Here is a 22,852-nt window from a genome sequence, read left to right on the forward strand (position 1 = left end):
CTTTCCCACACTGCTGCCAAGTGAGACTGCTCCCAGGCTGGACTGCCCATAATCTCCTATACGTGTGACAAATAATACATCAACCAACAAGCTTTTTGCATTTTCAGTGACAAAACAGTTAGTTGTCTATTGACACTATTTTCTTCACATTGAGTTATTTTCTTGCAGTAGGAGCTTAACTCATTAATAATTAAGTTCTTTCTGAACTAAAAGTTCAAGAAAATAAATATTCTTTTATTGTAGAGAAACTTAGATAAGAGATGATCGAGCAGAATAGCACTGAGCTTGAACAGATTCATTAGAAAGACGATGTACCTCAGAATGTGGTGATTAAAGTTTAAAAGTTTATTTATTAGTGTCACAAGTAGGCTGACATTAACACTGCACTGTGAGTGATTAGGTGATATTAGGCATTGAAAAAACTCAAAATGCCTTTGTAAACTGAAATGACTAATGCAAAATTCATGTTTAAGATCATAATGAATATTCTTTTAGGTCGATGTATTAAAAGACGTTTGCTGTGCAATGGTGAGAATGACTGTGCAGATGCTTCAGATGAGGACACCTGTGAATCTGATCATCTAGATGAGACCAGAACTTTCTGTAGTGACTTGTTTTTAATCCCAGGTTTGGAAGCAATTATGACTGGGTAAGTTGTGTTAATCACTTTAGCCCAGATTCAGCTGGAGTTCATTCTTTAATTCATTTCGATGTCGTTTATGTTTGCATGTTAGTTTAATGGTCGTGTGTTATTACACGTGTGCACTATAACCTGCACGTTGTATGATGCTCTCTGACAAGTAGATTAATATCCAGTCAGTAGACCTCTGCTGAGAAAGCAGCAATGGAATCAGTTATTACATAATTCAAGCATAGTGTTCATTATGAAATTTGTACAGGCCTGGACTTAAATGGGATCATTTTAACTTTGGGTCACAGTGTGAAACATGTGATATCAGATCAGATGACTATTATACAATCTCTCAATATTGATAAATAGTCTGCTGATATCTCCATCGACAGGATCACAAATGAGTCCATTTGAGCACAACAGCAATCCATGTAGTGTGTGTTACATTTGCTGTGGCAACACAAACTTTTACATCATTTTGTAATCTGGAGCTATGGTGGTAGGGACTCCAGCATTCTTTCCTTCACATGGCTGATCAGGAATCTCTCCTGCTTTCGCCACCTGCCATTGGATTGTGTTGGAGGGGTTGCTACTCAACCTGAATGACTACATTATGAACACATCTTCCTCAACCATCAAGTCCTGGGGAGGGACCCAAACCTGGAGCTAGTGGCTTAGAGGCAGGAACACTACCCACTGTGTCACAAAACCATCAGTAATCCTTGTAGCTTTCTGAAATAGACCTAAGGAAACGCCCATGCTGTAAATTGTAGTATAAGGATCTGGCAGCTATAGGATTAATGTGGGACTGCGACAGCGCAGTGATGCAAGAGAGCACATGACCCATACCCAGGATCAGTCTCACATTGGACAGAGCCAGGTGTGCCAGCAAGCATGGAAAGAACCTATAGTTTGTACCTTTTAGTGAATATTTGTAAATAGTTCTAAAAGTCAATAAAGACTCATAGTTAACTGCATATGACTACGAATACTTCTTTAGACTTACTGAAGTGTAGCCAACACCTGATAACGCAGTGGCAGCTTATGGAAAAAACCAGGACCTTGTAGAAAATGCAAAGAAAAGCTAAAATACTGGAAAACCGTGAAAAGAAACTCAGCAAAGTATTCTGGAAAGGAGCTCCAGAAGCAGATTCGAGGAGGAAAAATCACCAGGAACAAGTTTCTAGAAAGGCTTGGAAGCTGAAGACAGAGATTTAAATTTGCTTACTGCAGAGAAAGATTACACTGTGTCTCCTTTAGGAGTCCAGCTTCAAATCTCAGAGCACAGAGTCAGCAGGTCTAACAAGGGTGACCTAAATCTTCTAAAATTACAAGTCCTAAGAAATCTTTTTAAACAATTCAGAGTCAGGAGTGTAATTTGAAAGAACCTGCCGCTAAACTCCGATCCTCAATTTGACACCTGAACATCTGGGGCGAGATTTTACAGCCTCGCTCAGGCAAGATCATAAAATCCCGCCCGAGGCTAATGGAGATTTCCATTCTGGGAACCTCGTCCACCCAGAAATCAGTGCAGGCGAGATGGTAGAGTTTCGGCCATGGCCTCCGAACGCGATGTGAAACAACAAAAATTGTTAAATAATCCTGGAGAATTGTGACTTGTAAACTCAGCCTGAGAGAAAGCAAAAGCCAAGATTCGACAAATTTACAACTTTAAAGTCAAATACTAAGCAAGAGAACTCTGCAGACAGTGGCAGACAATGGCTGTACAATTATTGTACAACCATCAATGAACATCCCCACTGTTGACTGTATGATGGAAGGAAGATCATTGAAGAAGTAGCTGAAGATGGTTGGGCATGGGACACTACCCTGAGGAACTCCTGCAGTAATGTCCTAGGGTTCAGACTGACCTCCAACAAGCACAACCATCTTCCTAGGTATGGCTCCAATCAATGGAAAGTTTCCCCGATTCCCATTAACTCCAGTTTTGCTAGGGCTCCTTGATGTCACTCTCGGCCAAATGCTATCTTAATGTCAATGGAATTCAGCTCTTTTGTTAATATGAAACATATGAACAAGGAGCAGGAGTGGGCCATTTGCTCCCATGAGCCTGCTCTACCATTGAATAAGATCATGGCTAATCTGATAGCAACCTCAGATCTGCATCGTGTCTACCCCCAATAACCTATCACTTTCTTGCTTACCAAGAATCTATCCATCTCCACCTTAAAAATATCCAAAGACTCTGCTTCCATCATCTTTTTTAGGAAGAGAGTTCTAAAGGCTCATGACCCTCTGGGTTAAAAGATTTTGCCTCATTTCCTTTAAATAGGTGACCCCTTATTTTTAAACAGTGACCCCAAGTTCTCGATTCCCCAACAAGAGAAAACCCAGGTGGCACAGTGGTTAGCATTGCTGCCTCACAGCGCCAGGGACCCAGGTTCAATTCCGGCCTTGGATCACTGTCTGTGTGGAGTTTGCACATTCTCCCCGTGTCTGCGTGGGTTCCCTCCGGGTGCTCCGGTTTCCTCCCACAGTCCAAAGATGCGGGTTAAGTTGATTGGCCATGTGAAATTGACCCTAGTGTCAGGGGATTAGCAGGATAAATATGTGAGGTTACACGAAGAGGATCTTGGTGAGATTGTGGTTGGTGCAGACTCGATGGGCCGAATGGCCTCCTTCTACACTGTAGGGGTTGTATGATTCTATGAAACATGCTCTTCACATCCACCTGATGAAGAGACCTCAGCATCTAATATTTTTCAATGAAGTCTAAACTCCAGCATTTTCCAACATTTTGTGTGGGCTCAGGATGTAATGAGGCCTGGTGCTGAGTGACTCTGGTGAAAATCACACTGAGTGTCAGTGTACAGGTTAATGCTGAGTACATAATGCTTGATGACACCTTACATCACTGCTCTGAAGATTGAAAGTAAAGGGGGCATTTGGATTTGTCCTGCCTTTTGTTGAAAGGACCTGCCTGGGTAGTTTTCCACATTATTGGGTAAATGCCAGTGCTGTAGCTGGAACAGCTTGGCTCGGGTGAAGCTAGCTCTGGAACTCAAATCTTTAATACTGCAGCCAGGATGTTGTTAAGGCCCAGAAAATTTGCTGTATTGAGTGCATCAGCCGTTTCTTCATATCAAGTGGAATTAATCAAATTGAAGACAGGCATCTGGAGGTGGAGGCCAATGTACTTAACTTTCCTCTATCTTAATTTTTCATTTCACATTGGGAATCTACAATTCCCAAGTTTCCAGTATTGATTCTTTGTTAGAACATCAGTTCTATGTTCCAGTGTTGTTTGCACACTCAGAGGTAATAACTCCATGCACCTTATTTCAACATGTTGTCCATCCATTCTTTATATTCCTGTCAGTAAATCAATTCTGTATATTCACTCTGTGACAAATGCCCACTAGTATTGGGTTACAAGTGGAGTAATACAGGCTTGTGCAGGTTATTATAAAACTATATTTGTGAATTGCAGTCTTTAGCAGTTCCGATCAGGTTATTGCATTTCTTCCTGCATTGCTGCCAGGTCTGTGACATCAGACTTTGGGTGTTCATGTGCTCTGCTACCTCCGTCCACTGTTGCCAAGGTATCTACTGAGGCATGTAATACCTCCATTTGGGGAAGATCCACCCCTGGTCATTTCTACCATAAAACATCCATGGCACTGTCCAGAAACAAGGAGGGAGAGGGATGGTTGTGCGGGGAGGGGGAGAATAGTCATGGGTGTGGAAATGGTGGGAATGGGAGTGGGAATTCTGTCATTAATCCATTCACTAGAGGCACCACCCAATATCATGGGTGGGATTTTACAGCCGTTTCCGCTGCTTGGGATCATCCAGTCCTGCTGATGGTGAGCCACGGGCCCCCCGGGGCGGAGGCGGCAAACAATGGAAACCCCATTGAGAATGGCGGGACTGGAAGATCCTGCCACAAAAAGGAAGATTTATAAGTACTTATTTGTCTTTTTAAAAAGCATTTAGACAGTTTCATGGATTAGCTGGGTATAGATGGGTATCATGTGGAAGATGGATATATGGGCCAACTGCAGGCAATTGGGATTAGCTTAGTGGTAAAAACTGGGTGGCATGGACAAGTTGGGCTGAAGGGCCTGTTTCCATGCTGTAATCCTCTCTGACTCTATGATTCTATGACCAGCCAACGACAGACCACCTCTGCCACCGCAAAACACACTGGGGTGGGGGGGCGGTGGGGCGCGGTGGTGTGGGGGTGTACAATTCCGCCCCACGAGTCTCACTTGATTTTCCGCACTCCCCCCCCACCCCCTGCACGACCCCACCACCAACACGTCCTCATTCTATTAATTAGTCAGCTGCCTCACTTTATGGATTTGGGTGCGCATTCCATGCCTGTTTTAGATGTTATTTCAAAATCACTGCCTGTAGCAAGTCTTAGAATTGCTGGCAGAGTATTGCAATATTAAAATGTACATTTATTGATTAAGTGCTGGATTTGTTCTCCTATTTTTTTAAAGCTATAACATTTTAACGAATGAAGGTGAAAGAACTGTTTTAGATTCTGGATTTGGTGGATATTGTGAGTATGTATACAACGGAGACTGGAGGGAACTGCGATATGACAGTGAGTGTGAACACCTCTACTATAACGATGATGAGAAGTATTTCCGAAAACCATACAATTTATTTAAATACCGTTTTGAGGTAAGCAGTGAATTCAGTTTGCAGTTCCACCTTCCATGCACGGATATGAAACACAGATTTTGTGCACCTTCACCAGTTGCTAAAATAAGTTGATGGCAGCTCTATCACATACCTCCAATAAAAATGTTTCAATCCATCATTGCTCTCGTGGTTTAATTGTCCTAACTCTAATTTCCAAGGTTGTGGCTACATTCCACGTTGCTACTGCCCAATCAGGTATTTGACACTTACCAATGGTCACCCTTCACCCATTTCCTGTCCAATTTCCTGTTCTGGAAAGTCAGCAGATTTCTTTGTTGATGGTGTTTTATGTCATATGATTTGTGCTCCCGAGCTGATGTAAGATTCATATTGATGTAAGAGTTCTACGTACAAGTCTCAAAAATTCCAGGACTGCAACCCCAGCCCTTGGACCAGCTCCATAGCTGCTGGTGCCCTGTTAGTGCGAACTTCTCCAGAATTTACAGAGTCATTGGAAATGCACCTAATTTGCATGGGGCAAGTGACCATTCACAACACCTGGGACAAACCTCTGGCAGGTTCCACCCCTTGCAATATGAACTGGGAATTAATGACAGGGAATTCAGCCTGAGAACATCAGGTCTGCCCCAGGAAAAGCACCAATTTTTGCAAAAAACAGGGACATTTAACGTCAAAAATATCAAACAATGCAAACGTTGTTATTTGATATACGTCTATCTTACCTTATAAATCAACATTGCTGAAGTGATTGACAATACTTATGTAAAACAAGTTCCTTCTGTTTCTCTCTGACTTGTCCATAATAAAACTTGCTGCAGACATTCTTGGTTTCACAGGTAGGAGAAGGTCTGAAAGCTTTTTGCTCTTTTTCACAGCTCTCACTGGACAGAACCTTCCCTGTCCCCGATGTGGGAATGGCAGGGAAGTGTGAATAATTAGTGTTGGGTAAGGCAGCCAGCGCGTTCCCACCTTTAGGTGATCCTCATGGAGGCAGGAGCGGGTAACCAATTGCAATAAGTAAATTGGCCATTTGTGGGCTCATTCGTCTTGCTGCCGGTATCTTCCTGACAGAGGGCCCCCCTCTTCCCCCCCCTCCCCCCCTCCTACTAAAAGCCAAGTCCACCTACCGATTGTTGTACCTCCCTTTAATAACTAGGGATGTCATTGACTTTCAGACGTTCATTCAGCTCCCGTTTAAAGAATTATGTTACTATACATTTTAATCATGTAAATATAATCACTGCCAGTGAACCAGTTCAACTTTTCTGTTATGATCACTTCACCAAACTTTGTCTTTCGTGGCTATTTTTCCTTTCCGCTATTTCTTTGTGTTGAGCCTATTTAACACTTTTTTATCTGAAAGCTTTAAAACACAGAAGGAGGCTATTCAATCCAATGCAGTTTCTAGGCCACTGAGGCATTAAGGTAGCTGTGGGTTAGTGTGATAAGCCCCGCGAGGTCCCTGGGGAATCACTGATTGATCTCCCTGTGGGGCTTGTTGAGTAAGATTTCCTGTGGTAACAGGCAGTGGTCTGCCCAGCTGGAAGTCATTACCTGAGTCTTTTATAAGGCAGGCCCAGGACTGGGCCTGCTGAACAGTACTCCCAGGCTGCGACTAGTGTGTCGTGGGTGGCACTGCTGCCTCAATGCGCCAGGGACCCGTGTTCAATTCCAGCTTCGAGTCACTGTGTGGAGTTTACGCGTTTTCCCTGTGCCTGCGTGGGTTTCCTCTGGGTGCTCCGGTTTCCTCCCACAGTCGAAAGATGTACAGGTTAGGTGGATTGACCCTGTTAAATTGCCCCTAATGTCAGGGGGATTAGCAGGGAAAATTAAGGTTGTGGGAATAAGGCCTGGGTGGGATTGTAGTCGGTGCAGACTCGATGGGTCGAATGGCCTCCTTCTGCACAGTAGGGATTCCATGATTCTATGATGACACACCACGGTAGTGGTTTTACTTTGCATTCTGTAATAAACTATGTTCCTATCCAGTTGGGCTTCCTGAGTCATTACAGTTAGTATGGGTCAGTGGCATATGACGTGGAGGGAGAAAATTGGAGAGGAATTATTAAAAATCATGTGTCGGGATGCAATTTCAACCATAAATCTTGCAGTAATTAATTATAAGATAATAAATGTTACCTCTGAATACTGTTAAAATCTTTCACTTGTTTTGTACTTCATTCGTAGGCAATTGCTGATTCTGGATTCACAATGGAGGTTTACGATGATGTACACAATTTATTAACAACAGTGATGCGTACAGATTCTTTTGACTTTGGAGTCAGTTTAACAATTTCTGTTGTAAAAGCTACATTTGGGTTTTCAGATTTTTCCACATTTCTTAGAAATGTAACAAGGTTTGTGGGGAAGGTAAGTAAATGACAGATTATAATTGTAAAATTTTTAATTCTGAAATAATTGTTGCAAGATGTAAAAATAACCAAAGCGTTTCTGATTTCGGTGAACAAGAAAGGTTTATTTTAATAAAGAAACTTCTGCATGTGTTACTGTTACTTTTTTCTTCCATAGGTTTCTGAGTGAGATTCTATCAGATTGTTTTTTTTCCCACATATACAACATGACACATGTTACATATGTAAAATACAGAAATAACATAAATTAACAGTGTGCTTCAGTTTTCTTGTATTGGTTTTCATACGCAGGACAACATAAAGAGAGTAGTGTGCCATGCACAGGATAACATATAGATTGCGCTGTACATTGTAAACACAGGGTGGGATTTTCTGGCCTTTCCCACCAGCGGGATCTTCTGGTCCCGCCAAAGGCAACCCTCTTTGTGGCAGGTTTGCCGTCGGCAGGCAGGCAAGCCATGCAAAATGCTACATACACTGGTGAGACCAGATGCTTATGCTGGTGGTCAATGGTGAGACACCTCCGTTGCTAGCAAACACACCATGGGAGGGAGGGAGGAAGTGGGGGGGGGAGGTGAGGGTTGAGTGGGGCAAAGAATCCCGCCCACATTGTTTACACCAAGTGACACACAGACAGCACACATGACAACATAGAGCTTGCTGTATTCTCCAATTGTAGGAATAGCATAGATAGTGCACAAGACTGCAGTGTGTGATTGTTAGGGTCCTGGACCTGGACCTGGACCAGAATGCCAAGTTGCATTAGGATGCCAGGCTAGACCCCAACAATTTTTCTATTTTGGCATAAATGTGAGGAAAGGGTACTCCTTCAAGGAATGATTCCACTGACAAAGTAGAGATTTTTTATTGTAAAACCAACAAACTTGATTTAATAACACAGTTTAAATATAACTCTAACAAATGAATCAGCTTGACCATTAATAATTGAACAATATTTAAGAGTGAAAGGAAACAATTTTTCTTTCTAGCTTATGATTGTTCCAGTTCTAAAGAAGCCCCATTCATGCAAACTCAAATCCCTTCACCTCTAGTTCCACATATTACCATTTTTTCTGGCATTACTGTTTCTGAGCTACATATCTCCTCACCTCTCACCATTAAAGATTGACTTGCTCCAGGTGTCCCTCAAGGATTTAACCTCTTTACCTACTCCACCTTGTACACAAGAGTAAACCTTAGAGACATACAAATAAAATCTTCAGAAAGATCTGACACTTGCTTATCAACTAACCTCTGAACAGGTTATACATTCTTCTGCACCTCTTCCACTTCAACCATGGTTTCCTTTGCCAATTTAACAAACCCAACTGGCTTATCCTGCTTTAATACACCTATCTTCCCAGTATTTTTCTTAAGTCATCAACACTGTGACTCTGTGTACCCAACTTTATGACAATGAAAACATTTAATGTTTCTTATCTCTCTTCCACCCTCATATGTTTCCTTTTTAAACTTGAAGCAAACTGTCCTTACTATCTCCATCGAGATCTCCTTTGCCTTGACCACCTCAGGATTTCTCTTTTTCCCAGTTTCTATTCTTCACTGATTGAAATTGATATTGCAAACCAAACCTTGATTTATGGATTAATTGAAAATCATCTGCGATTTCTGCTGCTAATCTCACAGTTTTAACCCTTTGCTGTTCCATGTGAGTTCTCACTACAGTGGGAAGTGAATTTTTAAATTCTTCCAAAATAACTGTTTCTATTTTGGTATAAATGTGAGGAAAGGATACTTCTTTCCAGGAATGATTCCACTGATAAAGTAGGGATCCTTTATAGTAAAACAAACTTTATTTAAGAACACAGTTTAAATATAACTCTAACAAGTGAAGCAACTTGACTATTAACAGTTGAACAATATTTAAAAATGAAAAAGAAACTGCTTTAATTACTCATCACTTTTTCAGTTCCAAAGAAGCAACATTCCTCTTACAGACTTGAATGCCACTTTAAATATAGTTAGCAATTATAAATATACATGCTGTAATGAGTGTAGGCAGTCTTGAAGCTTTCATAGATTCATAGAATTCCTACAGTGCAGAAGGAAGCTATTCAGCCCATCATGTCTGCACCGACCACAATACCACCCTGGCCCCATTCCCGTAACCCCACATATTTACCCTGCAAATCCTCTGACACTATGGTCAATTTAGCATGGCCCGTCAACCTAACCCATAGGCCTTTGGACTGTGGGAGGAAACCAGAGCTGCCGGAGGAAACCCACGGAGATACAGGGAGAATGTGCAAATTCCACACAGGCGGTGACCCGTGGCCAGAATTGAACCCGGGCCCCTGGCTTCACAGTGCTAACCACTGTGCCAAAAAGAGAAAGAGTTCCAGAAGCCTTAGAAATCCTTCAAACTTCAACCACGCTTCAGCTGCAAACTGAATGGCCTTCTGCAAAAGCTTTTTCTCTCTGCACATAAACCACATCATCACATGACCCTGTCGATCATTCTTATCTGAAATCTCAGGAGACCTTATGTAAATAAAAGTCCATTAACTCCACTAAACATAATTACTTGCAAGGTTGAAATGAGTAATTATCCCGCTCTCCCTACATCTGAGCTGCATTCCCTCCAGACATATCGACTACCTATAGAATAAAGCTGAATTTTTAAATATTCTTCTTAAATACAAAAATATATATATATGTTCATCTCAATTGCACCACCATTATCACAGTGATATACATTGTATAAAGATAAGACAGAGGCTGCAGTGTCATTATATGTATGACGAGCCACAGACTACACTGTGGCATTATATGTAAAAATACCATTTACTATATGGAAGATATGCACACGAACAATCAGAGCCAACAAACTTCCTAGAATTCAATCTATCATGGTGACACAATGCCATTAAAATGGAGTTGATTCATGTCTACTTAATAGTGCAGATCTACACCTTAGAAGAAAGTATTTTTCAACAGTTTATCTAAGCCACGCATTCCAGATTTCTATGAAACTAATAGCACATGGGTGTAAATACACATTGTTAATGACATAGCTTATGCTGATCTGTGCCCTTTTCAGAGGAATCCAGGCGGGTTCTAAGGCAAAGCAAACTGATTAGATCAGGCAGATTGGAGCTTACCTGAGCCTACTTGCTGCCTAAGGGTCAATGCAAACACTGATAGATTCGTTTAATGAACGCAACTTGTGATGTTATTCAGAATTATTCAGATAACACACTGGCATTTTTTTTTAGAATGTTAATTTTGTTCGTGTTCGTACGAAAGTTCAAACTGCTCACTTCAAAATGAGGAGAGACAATTTGCTTTTGGATGAAGATATGGCTCAATCCCTTATGGAACTTCCAGATGAATACAATTATGGAATGTATGCGAAATTCCTTGCGGATTATGGTACACATTACTATGCCTCAGGAACACTGGGAGGTGTTTATGAGTTCACAATTGTCCTTAATAAGAAGGCATTGGCAGAGAAAGGTTTGTGTCAATTGATACTATATTGTTGCTTCAACAAAGTTATACTGAGTTAATATTATAAAATTACTTCAAGATAAAGTTAAGCAATGCCAGCTCAAACTTGTCTGCCATGTTGCCAGAACATAAATATGTGACTGTTATCGGTCAGTTGCAGTACCTGCTGCAATGGATGAGAAAACTGTGTGTATGCAATTAAATGCCTTTCATCGATTAGTACAATAGAAAGGAAAATCAGACAGGGAGTCAACAGACAGTTGATCCATTGCCATGCATTTCAGCTAAAATGGACAGCATTGTGTGCAATGCCATTAGAAATCAATCAGTATTTCAAATTTAACTTTTCTCTTTCATTTTGCTGTAGTTCTTTTTTATCATCCTGTGTTGTGCTTTGCTTTCTAGTTCCCTTCCTGTTGCCATTTATTTGCCTTCAACCTGCTGTATTCTTGCTAATTTCTTTTTTGGTCTCCCTTTCTATCATCACTATTTAGCTTCTTTTTGCTGTTTTTCGATTTCTACTTGCATTTTTATCTTCCTTTACTTTTTTCTCCCTTTGTGATTCATGAAGTCTCTCCTCGATCTCCTCAAAAAGAAAACTATATATTTTATATATATATATATATATGTGACATCAAAAACATTTGTAAAGATGCTCCAGTAAGTTGGTGGAAAGTACACAAAGGCACATTTTCAGATAATCTCAGAACTAATTTATAGGTTTGCAAATCTTATAAGTTCACAGCAGGGTCTTTTCTGAGCCATTGTTTTCATGTGGAACATTACTGTGGCCATTGGAAGCATTTATGGACGTCATTTCATACAGTTTTGCTAAGTAACTTGACTGCCATTTTGGTGTAAATTTCCTCTCAAATTCTATGAGGAATAAAATATTTTACTTCCTGTGTACCATTATTTTAGAGACAATGGGTGGGATTTTACTGCCTCGCTCGGGCGAGACCGGAAATTCCCGCCCGAGGTCGACGGAGATTTCTGTTGTCGGACCCTCGCCCACTCCGATTTCGTGTCAGGCAAGATGGTAGACTCCCGGCCAATGTTTGATTCCAGGAAGATTGTAGTTGTGAAGGTCAGGTAACTAAAATGCTGGACTTTAAAGAGTGCCACTGTTTGCAAAGAAGAACAGTCCAGAGAGATGTTTTCTTTTGTGAGTTAGTGTTAAGAATCGAGGACAATTAAAATCTAAAAATGAACTTTGGATAAAATAAATAAAGGGGATAAAATGGGTTGATAGGTTCAGCTGTCTGAAGCAGTGTTTTGTATGCGAATTAGCGTACCAGTGAGATAGACAAGCGTTTATCCATGTGACTAGGGAAAACAATGGATGTAGAACTTCAAAGTGGAGAGAATTGGCAGTTAGATGTTAAAAGCTGTGTCCACAGAGTGGGTAAGATCAAAGAGAAAGAATGATATATCCATAGCACAATAACTGGAGAAAGGGATACAATAGAAGCAGTTACCATGATAGTCATACTCAGCTGCAGAAAACAGTCTTCCCCAAAAACAAGTTATTGCACAAGGACAGCTGCTTAGAATCCAAAACTCAACAGAGAAGATCATTCCTTTGCTGAAACTGAAGATGGTTTTCCCAAACATAGGCAAGTAGCCTGTGTGTGGTAACTATCTGCTGGATTTAGTTCCTAGAGTTGTATAATATTGGATGTTGTTTGGGGAAAAGGGTGTCTCAGAGTTCAGGGAACATAATAGTTGGGAACAAAGAGGAAACTTAATGAGATACTTATGTGAATAGTCATCAGTGTAGTTACCTGTACTATTATACATTATAGTTCTACTGTCATGTGTTTCATTGTAAGTTAATAATTATTCTTTACTAACTTTTGATTATCTTTTCTCACAGTATACTAACTTAAAAATATATACCACAAAGAACCAGTGTTCCAAGTTACCCCTCTGGGATTGGGGTATCCTTGCATTTAACATTAGTGGAGTTCTTAACAGTTATATCTAAATTAGTTTTAAAATGTTCAGTAAACACTGGAAGGCTACATTGTTAAGGAGATGGGTGGAGGTTAAGAAGGTTCTTTTGGTTTCAATTTATCTATGATTTTGCTTGGAGGGGGGATTAGTTACAGTTTTTGACCTCTTGTGGTTTGCTCCTAATAGAGAAGCCCTGAAAACTGTTAGCATGCTCCAGAGAGTGAAGGCTTAGAAAGGTCCTGCAGGGCTGAGGTGGTGGCAACGGATGGTCACTGTTCTGTGCCAGGCAATTATGGCTCAGAAGAGGCCCATGGAGCTATTTATAGTTTGAGGCAGCTGGGAGGCTGGAGCTCAGAGAAACACAGGGACATTGCTAGCTTCATGAAGCTAGTGGTTTGCGAGAGAGTTGCAATAATAATTGAAAGCAGGAGGGCAGCTTTTTGAATCCTATGGAACACAATCTCAGGTGAAGAGATTTTCAGGTGAGTGTTCATTGTGGCAATCCAAGTCAGAACAGCTTGTGATGGAACTCAGAGGCTAGATCATCAAAAGTGAAGAGTGGAAACACCTTGTTAGGGAAAGAAAAATTTTAAACGAGATTTTGTGGTACATTGGGCACTGACATCTTGATGGGTTGCTGAAAAATCCATGGAAGCTACCTTGGTTTCGTCTGCCATTTGATGTGCAGTGTGCTGTGTGTAATCACAGTTTGCCTGTTAATGTGTATTTATCGAACTTTAATTCTGGATGTTAGAGTATAAGATAGATATTGTAAATTGTTTTACTTTTCTGACTTTGTGTAACTTTTTTTTGCTTGTTTAGAACTGTGGAATCTTGTGGCTTTATTCTCCTAATGGGTAACTGGAATTTCAAGCTTTGTCTAAGCAAAACTTTAATGGTCCCTAACCCAATCATATCACACCACATTGCCATCCAGCCCATTCAGTCTGCACTGACTCTCTGATGGAGCATCCCACCCAGGCACTGGCCCCCACCCTATCCCCGTAACCCCATACACTTACCATGGTTAAACCATTTAACCTACACATCTTTGTACACTAAGGGGTAATTTAGCATGGCCAATCCATCTAACCCGCACATCTTTGGCCTGTGGGAGGAAACTGGAGCACCTGAAGGAAACCCATGCAGACACTCAGAGAACGTGCAAATTCCACACAGATAGCCACCCCCAGGCTGGAATTCAACCTGGGTCCCTGGTGCTGTGAGGCAGCAGTGCTAACCACTGTACCACCGTGCTCATGATAGCAAAATACAGAAACACTGAAGCACATTCTGAGTGAAGTCACATCTAAGTGCCATATTTAAGTGTTCTTTCATTATTTTAAAGGTGTGACTGCATCCGAAGCTGGATATTGTATTACAGGATCATTAGGAGTTGTGATGTCGAAGAAATCTGCTGAAATAGGTGCAGTAGTAAAGGGCAAAGGCTGTAAAAACGTAATAAAGCATAATCCAAGTAAGTACCACCACAATTACAGACTCTGAATCATAACATTAAATTATAGTAGGCTTTTCTGTAATAATAGTAGTTTAACGTTATTTATTACTCCTATAGAATTTTTTAAAAACTCAAGGGTTGTCACTTGCAAGGCCAGTATTTGTTGCCCATGCTTTATTGTCCTTGAACGCAGTGGCTTGCCAACCATTTTAGAGGATGTGGTAAACCACCGTTAGCTTATTACCTGCATATGTGACATGCCTGGACACATCCCTGCCGGCCCTATCCGAGACTCCTCCCCCCCGCCCCCCGCCCCGCCCCCAGTTAAAGGTGAAGCATATGATACTAAAAGTTTGATTATTTAAAGAGAAATATTTACTCACGTCCCTCAGTCACCCTTGATAATTTAGGTTTATGTTTCAACTATTAACCCAAATTTTGTGGAGATAATGATGGGAAATTGTCAACATTTATCACCATTATTCAGCAACTTTGGGAGTCAACAAATGAGCAGATAATAGGGAAACCCAAAAGTTGCTGTCAGTGATTCTGTGCTCCTCCAAAGGTTCAGGTCCCACAGAGTGTAGTCCCTAATCAATGAGTGACTTAGTAAACACTTACACTCTTATACTGTTATGCTCACTGTAAAAATCCTTGGCAGTGTACAAAAACAAAATACTGTGGATGCTTAGCAGGCAACATTTGTGGGGAGAAACAGATGTTTCGGGTTGGTAATCTTTCATCACGACATTGTACCTAGTTCCTCCCACAGTCCGAAAAGACGTGCTATTTAGATGCATTGGCCATGCTAAATTCTCCCTCAGTGTACCCGAACAGATACCGGAGTGGGGCAACTAGGGGATTTTCACAGTAACTTCATTGCAGGGTTAATGTAAGCCTACTTGTGACACGAATAAATAAACTTTAAAGTAGCTGAATGATGCATAGCTTGGTAATGGCAACTAGCTTTTTAATTGTTGATAAGCAGCCTATCTTGCCATCAAACGATAATTTTATATTCATGGAATATCACATTTCTCCACTATGATAAAAAATCCACATACTTTGAAATTTTTAAAGTTTGTTTATGTTGATATCTAGATCTAATCTTCTTCATTTAATTCCCTATTTGAAAATTTTAATTATTACGAAAGATGTTTTTAACTCCCTTGAATACTGTCTGGGAGAATATGTCAATTTGATTGACTGCTTACCCTGTTGCTGACGTCGTTTTTTCCAGCACATGTTTTGTTACTGTCAGGATAAAAGATCACTAGATCTTTGTGGGCAGTCTTCTTTGAGGTCCAAAAGAGGGCTAGCTCAGTTGGCTGGACGGCTGGTTCGCAATGCAGGGCAAATGCCAACAGCATGTGCTCAACTCCCAGACCAGCTGAAGTTATTCATTGAAGACACCTTCTCAATCTTGCCTCTCGCCTAAGTTGTGGTGACCCTTAGGTTAAATCATCACCAGTTTGCCCTTTCTCAAAAGGGGAGTGCAACCCATGGTCTTCTGGGACTGTAGCGACATTGCATTTCTTTGGCAAGCACTGTTGCGTTGCCGCATTTTATGAAATGTAACCCATTAATTTTCAACAAACATTGTAGATGATTTATTAAGGTCCACTCCAGTTATCAAGGAGTGCTGTGAACATCACACTGATCCCAGTTACGATGGCACTGAAACAGAATCTCTTGTGGCCATCAAAAGTGGAGGTACTGCACACATTTTCTGCTTTCAGGCCTCTTTTTATGAAAATGAGTAGGAAACTGTGACCCAGACATTATCCTATCTGCAGGTGAAACATTCTGAATTATGTAATAGTTCAGTTGAGTACATTTACCCTTACAAATGCGCTCAATGTCACACGTTTACCAGCAGCGTGAAGTGATTTCAGTTTTGCGTGAATGCTAACCTTGTAGATTCAGCAAAGTCCAAAACAAAGTGATGAGAGTTTACCTTCTCCAGGGATTTTAACACCACCATGTTGGAACGTCAAGGCAACACAAAACTAAATTATGTCCTATGAACAAAATTGGTTTTTTTTGCTGTCAAATTTCTTATCTTTCTTTTGTCCCATTGCACCAGATGCACAATGTTTGATGGTGGCATTTCTCAAGAGAGTTAAAGTTACTTTCTTTATTTTGTTAGAGCATATATATCATGGCTATGGTAGGATTGGCAACTCTCTCTCGCTCTCGCAGTCCCTCAAAGCGAGGAGGTTGCTTGCCATGGAGTACAGCCCAGGGCAAGAGCTTATGCGTGGATCCAATTTACATGGAGACAGTTACCTTATAGCTACCACATGATTGTGACTGACTAGAAAACTCTCTCACTCTTTGCACCTGTCATAGGCATATCAGAAGGGCTTACAGGTTGATAATCTGGGGATGAGTATCTGTTTTTCCTGAGGGAACTACTTAAAGATACTTCCAAAGAGGAGAGGTAAAGTGGGCACTCTGTAAATGGTGATTTTAGGACATCTTACCGCAGCCTAGAGTCAAGTTTAAAAGTTGCAGAGTCAGGATATCTTACCTTGATGCCAGAATTCATTAATATTGGGCAAACTAACTGAATCCTAATTAGCATGGGCCCACAGCAAAGAACTTAGAACAGAATGACAGTAACATTTCAATCTCACTTGGGCAGAAGGATCACTGCTGTGGGAAACTATAAGGTTGTACTTATGTGATATGACCTGGGCTAAAAAGATTCTACGCTCCATGTTGACACTTAAGCGAGTGGGGTGGGATATTTTAACCCTCCCTCTAACATACTGGAAATCTGGTGGTTAAAGGAAGGCAAGGACTTCTGAATCAAGGACATAAGTACCTTTTCATTTCTGGTCTCCTTTGTCCCTTCCCCCCTCCCCCCGATCTTACCCTCTGATCTCAACTCCCTGTACACCGCCACATCCTCTGATCTCCCAGGTCTATCTCCATCATCACCTCCCCCCCCCCCCCCCCACCCCCCAACCCCTGCCAAACCCTCCACAAATCTCCAGTCCATGGTCCCACTCTCCCTCCTCTCTGTTATCCAGCTGTAATGTGGTGTCAAAGGTGTGCCCTCCTGACAGCCAGTCAGCATCTCGATCCGTCTGACAGTGGTCAGGAAACAGAGAAAGACAACGTTAATCATATTCTGCCTTAAAATTTAGCAGGACCTCTGATAACCCTCTAGTTCTAGGTTTCCTTTGCTCCCCTGCCTCTGAGTAAAAATCCAACCCTGTATGTTGAACACTGAAGGCATTTTATTCTCTTTCAATGCTATAATTTATCTGAAAATTCATTAAAATACGAATAGCATGATAGAAGAAAAAACCCAGCATGGGGGAGAAAGCTATCACAGGGAAGTACTTTCTATTGAATTTAAAAAGATACTCAAAAATAATTTTTGCATTTCTTGTATTAGTTTCATTCTATGTATGTTATGCTGTTCACCTGAAGGAAATTACGTTATTGTGTGAAAAAGTAATTGTTTTCTTTCATTATTATTTTAGCTTCAGACCGTTCCAGTAGCCTTGTCGAAGATGTTCTCCCACACGTAATAGGGGGAGACTTGAAAGCAAGTGCTGGACTGCTAGGTCGAGGAATACCAGATGTCAAAATGTATCGACGTTGGGGTAAATCTTTGAAATACATGCCAGCTGTCATTGATTTTGAGGTAAAAATATGCCGTCAGAGCAATGTACTTAAGTGTAAGCAGAGTTAGGATTTAGGTCCATTTCAACGTGGTGGCACAGTGGTTAGACCCTCACAGTGCTAGGGTCCTGGGTTCGATTCCTGGCTTGGGTCACTGCCTGTGTGGAGTTTGCATGTTCTCCCTGTGTCTGTGTGGGTTTCCTCCAGGTGCTCCGGTTCCCTCCCACAATCCAAAAGGCGTGCTGGTTAGATCCATTGGCTGTGCTAAATTCTCCCTCAGTGTACCCGAATGGATGCTGGAGTGTAGCAACTAGGGGATTTTCACAGTAACTTCATTGCAGTGCCCACTTGTGACACTAATAAATAAACTTTACAATTAAATAGTTATTTAAATAAAACTAACATCCCATATCTTAATCTCGTGCAATTAATACATTGACTGTCAAAATAGGCCATGTGAGAAGCTTAAGAACTCAAAAGAACAATTACCTTCATTTACATTGAAGCACTGAAGATCTGTGAACCAAAGGCATTTACTGAGGAATGTTTTAATGCATGTTAAACACGGCCTTTGATAATTGGTAAAGAAAAGGTTGAAACAATAAATTAGAGGAAAATAATTTTTCCATCAGAGCAATGGCAAAATCAGAACATGAACAGTTGAGAGTGAGTAGACAACATATGGACATGATCTGTAATAGGTTTGCAATTTTCCTTGGAGATGAATCTCTGGGAGTATGGGCATCGCTGGCTGGCCGGCATTACTTGCCTTTCCCTAGTTGCTCTTGGAGGGCAGTTGAGATGCAACCATATTGCTGTGGTTCTGGAGTCACATGTAGACCAGACCAGGTAAGGACGGCCAATTTCCTTCCCGAAAGGACATTAGTGAACCAGATGGGTTTCTCTGACAATTGACAATGGTTTCATGGTCATCAGTAGATTCTTAATTCCAGATGTTTTTTCTTTACTTTAGCACTTTTACATGTCAATCAGCAGCAAAGCCTGAGATATAGCAAAACCCAAACCATAGCAATGTTACAAACAGCTGTCATAATGATCTTGAATCAAATATTTAGAAAGACACTAAATATAAAGGAAAAGAGTTAGCAAACTCTTAAACCTGGTTCTAACAGGTATTAATTCAATATGTTCAACATTTTTGTATTAATAGGCAAATCAATAGAAAAATAGAACACTGACTTAAGAAACAGACTTTTACCATTGAATTAACTCAAAACTCCATTTCTTTAATACTCTAGATCATGCCAATTTATGACTTGGTGGCCAGAAGTAATCTTCATGGTGTTGAAAGCAAACGGCAAAATTTGAAAAGAGCAATGGAAGAGTACTTGGCAGAATTTCATCCTTGCAGGTGTCCCGTGTGCTATAATAATGGAAAAGCAGTTCTTTTCAACAATGCCTGTACCTGTGAATGTCTGCCTGGTTATGAAGGGAAAGCATGCCAGGAAACTAAACGAGAGGGTAAGAAATTGTGACAAGTTATTACAAGATTCCATGTGGCAAGGATCCATGTTACTGTTTAAAACTTACCAGCAATCCACAGACCTTATAATTCACTCCTTTGTGCCAAATACAGTGATTTTAATCCCTTCAGATGTTTGCTTCGCTACTTATTTAATTTCTGCTTTAAACAATTTTAGTTCTGTCTATCTGAAATACTCTGAATTGGGCTTATTCAAATTCCTTTCAAAACTAACCTTTCGCCAAATTCTGACTCTTTGTGTTCAACATTCCAAACTTGTCTTTGCAGTTTTCTCCTGGCGCTGATACGGACACATGTAATGATACAGCTTAATGCGCACCACAGAAATGTGTTATCGGCTGGCCAGTCTTGAGAATAACGGGAAATGTAATAAATAGAATGACATTTGGGGTTTCACCCTTATAATATTGTGGCTGAGTTTATTTGTCCGACTGTTGTTGAACTCCGTGGGCTGCAGCAGCATATGGACATTGTGATTGGCTATACAATCCTGTCACATGCATGGTTCAGCCAATTTTTTAAAATCTCAAATCTGAATTTCAATTTGAATGCCAAATATGTGAAGGAAGAGTGCATCTGGTTGAGATTTTGTCCTATACTTAACCATAGGGGCAAAATTGCCCCTTAGTGTTAGGGCAATGGACAGGGTAAGTAAATATGTGGGCTTACGGGGATAGAGCCTGGGTGGAATTGTTGTCAGTGCAGGCTCCAATGGGCCAAATGGACTCCTTCTGCACTGTAGGGATTCTAAGATTCATGGGATTATTTTGATGGTATAGTATAATCTATGTTTATTTATTCTAATCATTTCAGAGACTAATGATTTAAATGTAGTGAGTACATTCCAGGCAAAAAAAAGCTCATGCCTGGAGAGATACTTGCACAATTATTTATTTGCTAGGCAGTGTGAAATGATCTTGCTACCATTGGTTTTGTGGTTTTCTAAATATATATTGCCAGTCTGAAACGAATTGCACTTAATTGACTTTGGGAATATTTCACAGTTACATCTTTCATTTTCATAGGGCCCACTCATGGAAATTGGGGCTGTTGGTCAGGATGGACGCCATGCCAAAATGGTTTGAAACAACGGACACGGAACTGTGATCATCCACCTCCTAAAGATGGTGGTGCCACATGCCTTGGAAAGAACAGACAAACTCATTATTGTTAAACAAAATATTACAAAATGCATTTTGGCTTACTGTTGTCACTGACAGAATGTATTTGCTCACTTACTGCCCATGATCAGTATGTTATGTGTGGAAAGACATGTGCCTTTTCTTATCCTTGGAATTGCGTATGCCAATTAAATAATTCAGCAGCAAGCTTTGGTGAGTTTAAAAAAAGGAATGTTGTTTATTCTGATGCACTTACCCTGAATTAATGCAACAACTGACACTTGATCTCACACAAGCATTCATACCCAAACACACACATACAAAGATTGGAAACAGATAGAGATAGTGCACTTTTACAGATTATAGTTACTTCAGTCGCTGATTTTTGATTTTCGGCCTCCCATGTAGCAGGTCTATGGTTTCTTGAATGGATTTGATGATGTAAAGTTGAAGGGAGAATCTTGTAAAGTGAAAGAAAGTTGTGAATACTCAAATACTTAGGAGGTTGGCTCTCAAGTAAACTTTGAAACCGGAGCAGGTAAGTACTTTGGCTGTTTGATGACTTGCAGTTTGTTTCAGAGGCTGGTTTTCATGGGTTTGCTGGGTCTGGGGTAATAAAGATGCAGTTCCTGAAACAATCTTCAATCTCATGACCACAGAGTTAATATTTCTGCAGTCAACCTAGTCTGGTTTGGATGGGGAGGCCATTGTGAAACAATGGAAATTTCATAGCGGCCATTGAGTTTGTCTCTGCCCTTTTGTCAAGTATGAAGCACTGAGAGGGTAATCTGGAGACTCCTTAGTCTTTAACCATTGGCCCTTCCTTAAACAATAGGATGTGTGTACTCCACAAATGGCTATGAGGTACCTTTGCCAATGATCACATTTAATTAGATATTTGCTGAAGACTTGATACTGTCTGTAATCCAAATGGCAAAATTCATATGCTTTATGGCAGCTATCTTAACATCTTGTTTGTATCTATGTTTAAAAGCATTGATTTAAAGATCATCTGGCTTTATATGCCTTTATTAGACATGACACTACATTATTTACTTTCAAACGGCTACTATCTCCATATGCTATGCAATGATATGTAGTGAGATGTTACTCTGCTCTCTATGTTGGTATCTTAAATGCAATGAATATTGAGGTACATTCACTGATGTGAATCATTTAAATTGACACCTATGGGGCCATCATTTATTGAAAAAAAAACAGCAAAAGGCTTTGGAAGAATTAATGCTGATTCAACAGACCTGTCCAAAACAGTGATGACAACCACTTAGCTTACACCTCCAGGACCATCGTTACCAGTTGATTGGTCAACATGTTGAAATGGGTTTGGGAGTTAGCAATGAGTTTGACATTATTGTGACCAAAACACATTCATCTTCTTAATGTCTGATCAATTGTTTTCAGCAACATTACAGCAGAAAAAGAATGGATTTATGAAAATATGAAACATTAAAATAATAATATTAGCAATATTAACTTCTCTACAGGCTTTCAAAACTGATGTAAGTCTAATGAAAAATAAAGAAGAGGCAAAATATACCTGGTTTCCAATATTTTACAGAATTCCTTCCCCGGAAACCAGCCTTTGAGTTGCATGGTCGACCAAATACAGACGACTTCCATAGAATGAAGGAGTGAAGACTATTGCCATGATAATGGACATTTGGCTGCATGGCAAGTTGCCTTTGGTCAAACTAGCTGCACATTGAAGGAGTTCATGAAAATGACCAGATTCACATGAAGTGCATGCAAGAAAATATGAGTGCAGTCGTTGGTAACCTGAACCATGTGGAAGCTTGCAATCTGTGCAAACCCTCCCACTTCCAGCTTTCCCTGCCTGCTTCTTTCTGTGGTAGTCATGATGTGGAGATGCCGGCGTTGGACTGGCGTAAACACAGTAAGAGTTTTAACAACACCAGGTTAAAGTCCAACAGGTTTATTTGGTAGCAAATGCCATTAGCTTTCGGAGCGCTGCTCCTTCGTCAGATGGAGTGGAAATCTGCTCTCAAACAGGGTACAGAGACACAAAATCAAGTTACAGAA

General features: G+C 40.6%; 1 protein-coding gene across 1 annotated transcript in view; it reads left to right on the forward strand.

Annotated features, from left to right (window-relative positions):
* c8a (complement component 8, alpha polypeptide) overlaps nt 1-21,023 on the forward strand; it is a 45,539-nt gene extending 24,516 nt beyond the window's left edge. Inside the window, exons 4-11 of the mRNA XM_078218473.1 lie at nt 496-649; nt 5,101-5,287; nt 7,457-7,639; nt 10,878-11,118; nt 14,417-14,545; nt 18,025-18,188; nt 19,426-19,648; nt 20,696-21,023. Coding sequence (XP_078074599.1) covers nt 496-649; nt 5,101-5,287; nt 7,457-7,639; nt 10,878-11,118; nt 14,417-14,545; nt 18,025-18,188; nt 19,426-19,648; nt 20,696-20,844 — 1,430 coding nt within the window. The 3' untranslated portion in view covers nt 20,845-21,023. The remainder of the gene's footprint in view (nt 1-495; nt 650-5,100; nt 5,288-7,456; nt 7,640-10,877; nt 11,119-14,416; nt 14,546-18,024; nt 18,189-19,425; nt 19,649-20,695) is intronic.
* The last annotated feature ends 1,829 nt before the right edge of the window (nt 21,024-22,852 follow it).

The sequence above is a fragment of the Mustelus asterias genome, chromosome 8, assembly GCF_964213995.1.
Source record: "Mustelus asterias chromosome 8, sMusAst1.hap1.1, whole genome shotgun sequence".
NCBI lineage: Eukaryota > Metazoa > Chordata > Chondrichthyes > Carcharhiniformes > Triakidae > Mustelus > Mustelus asterias.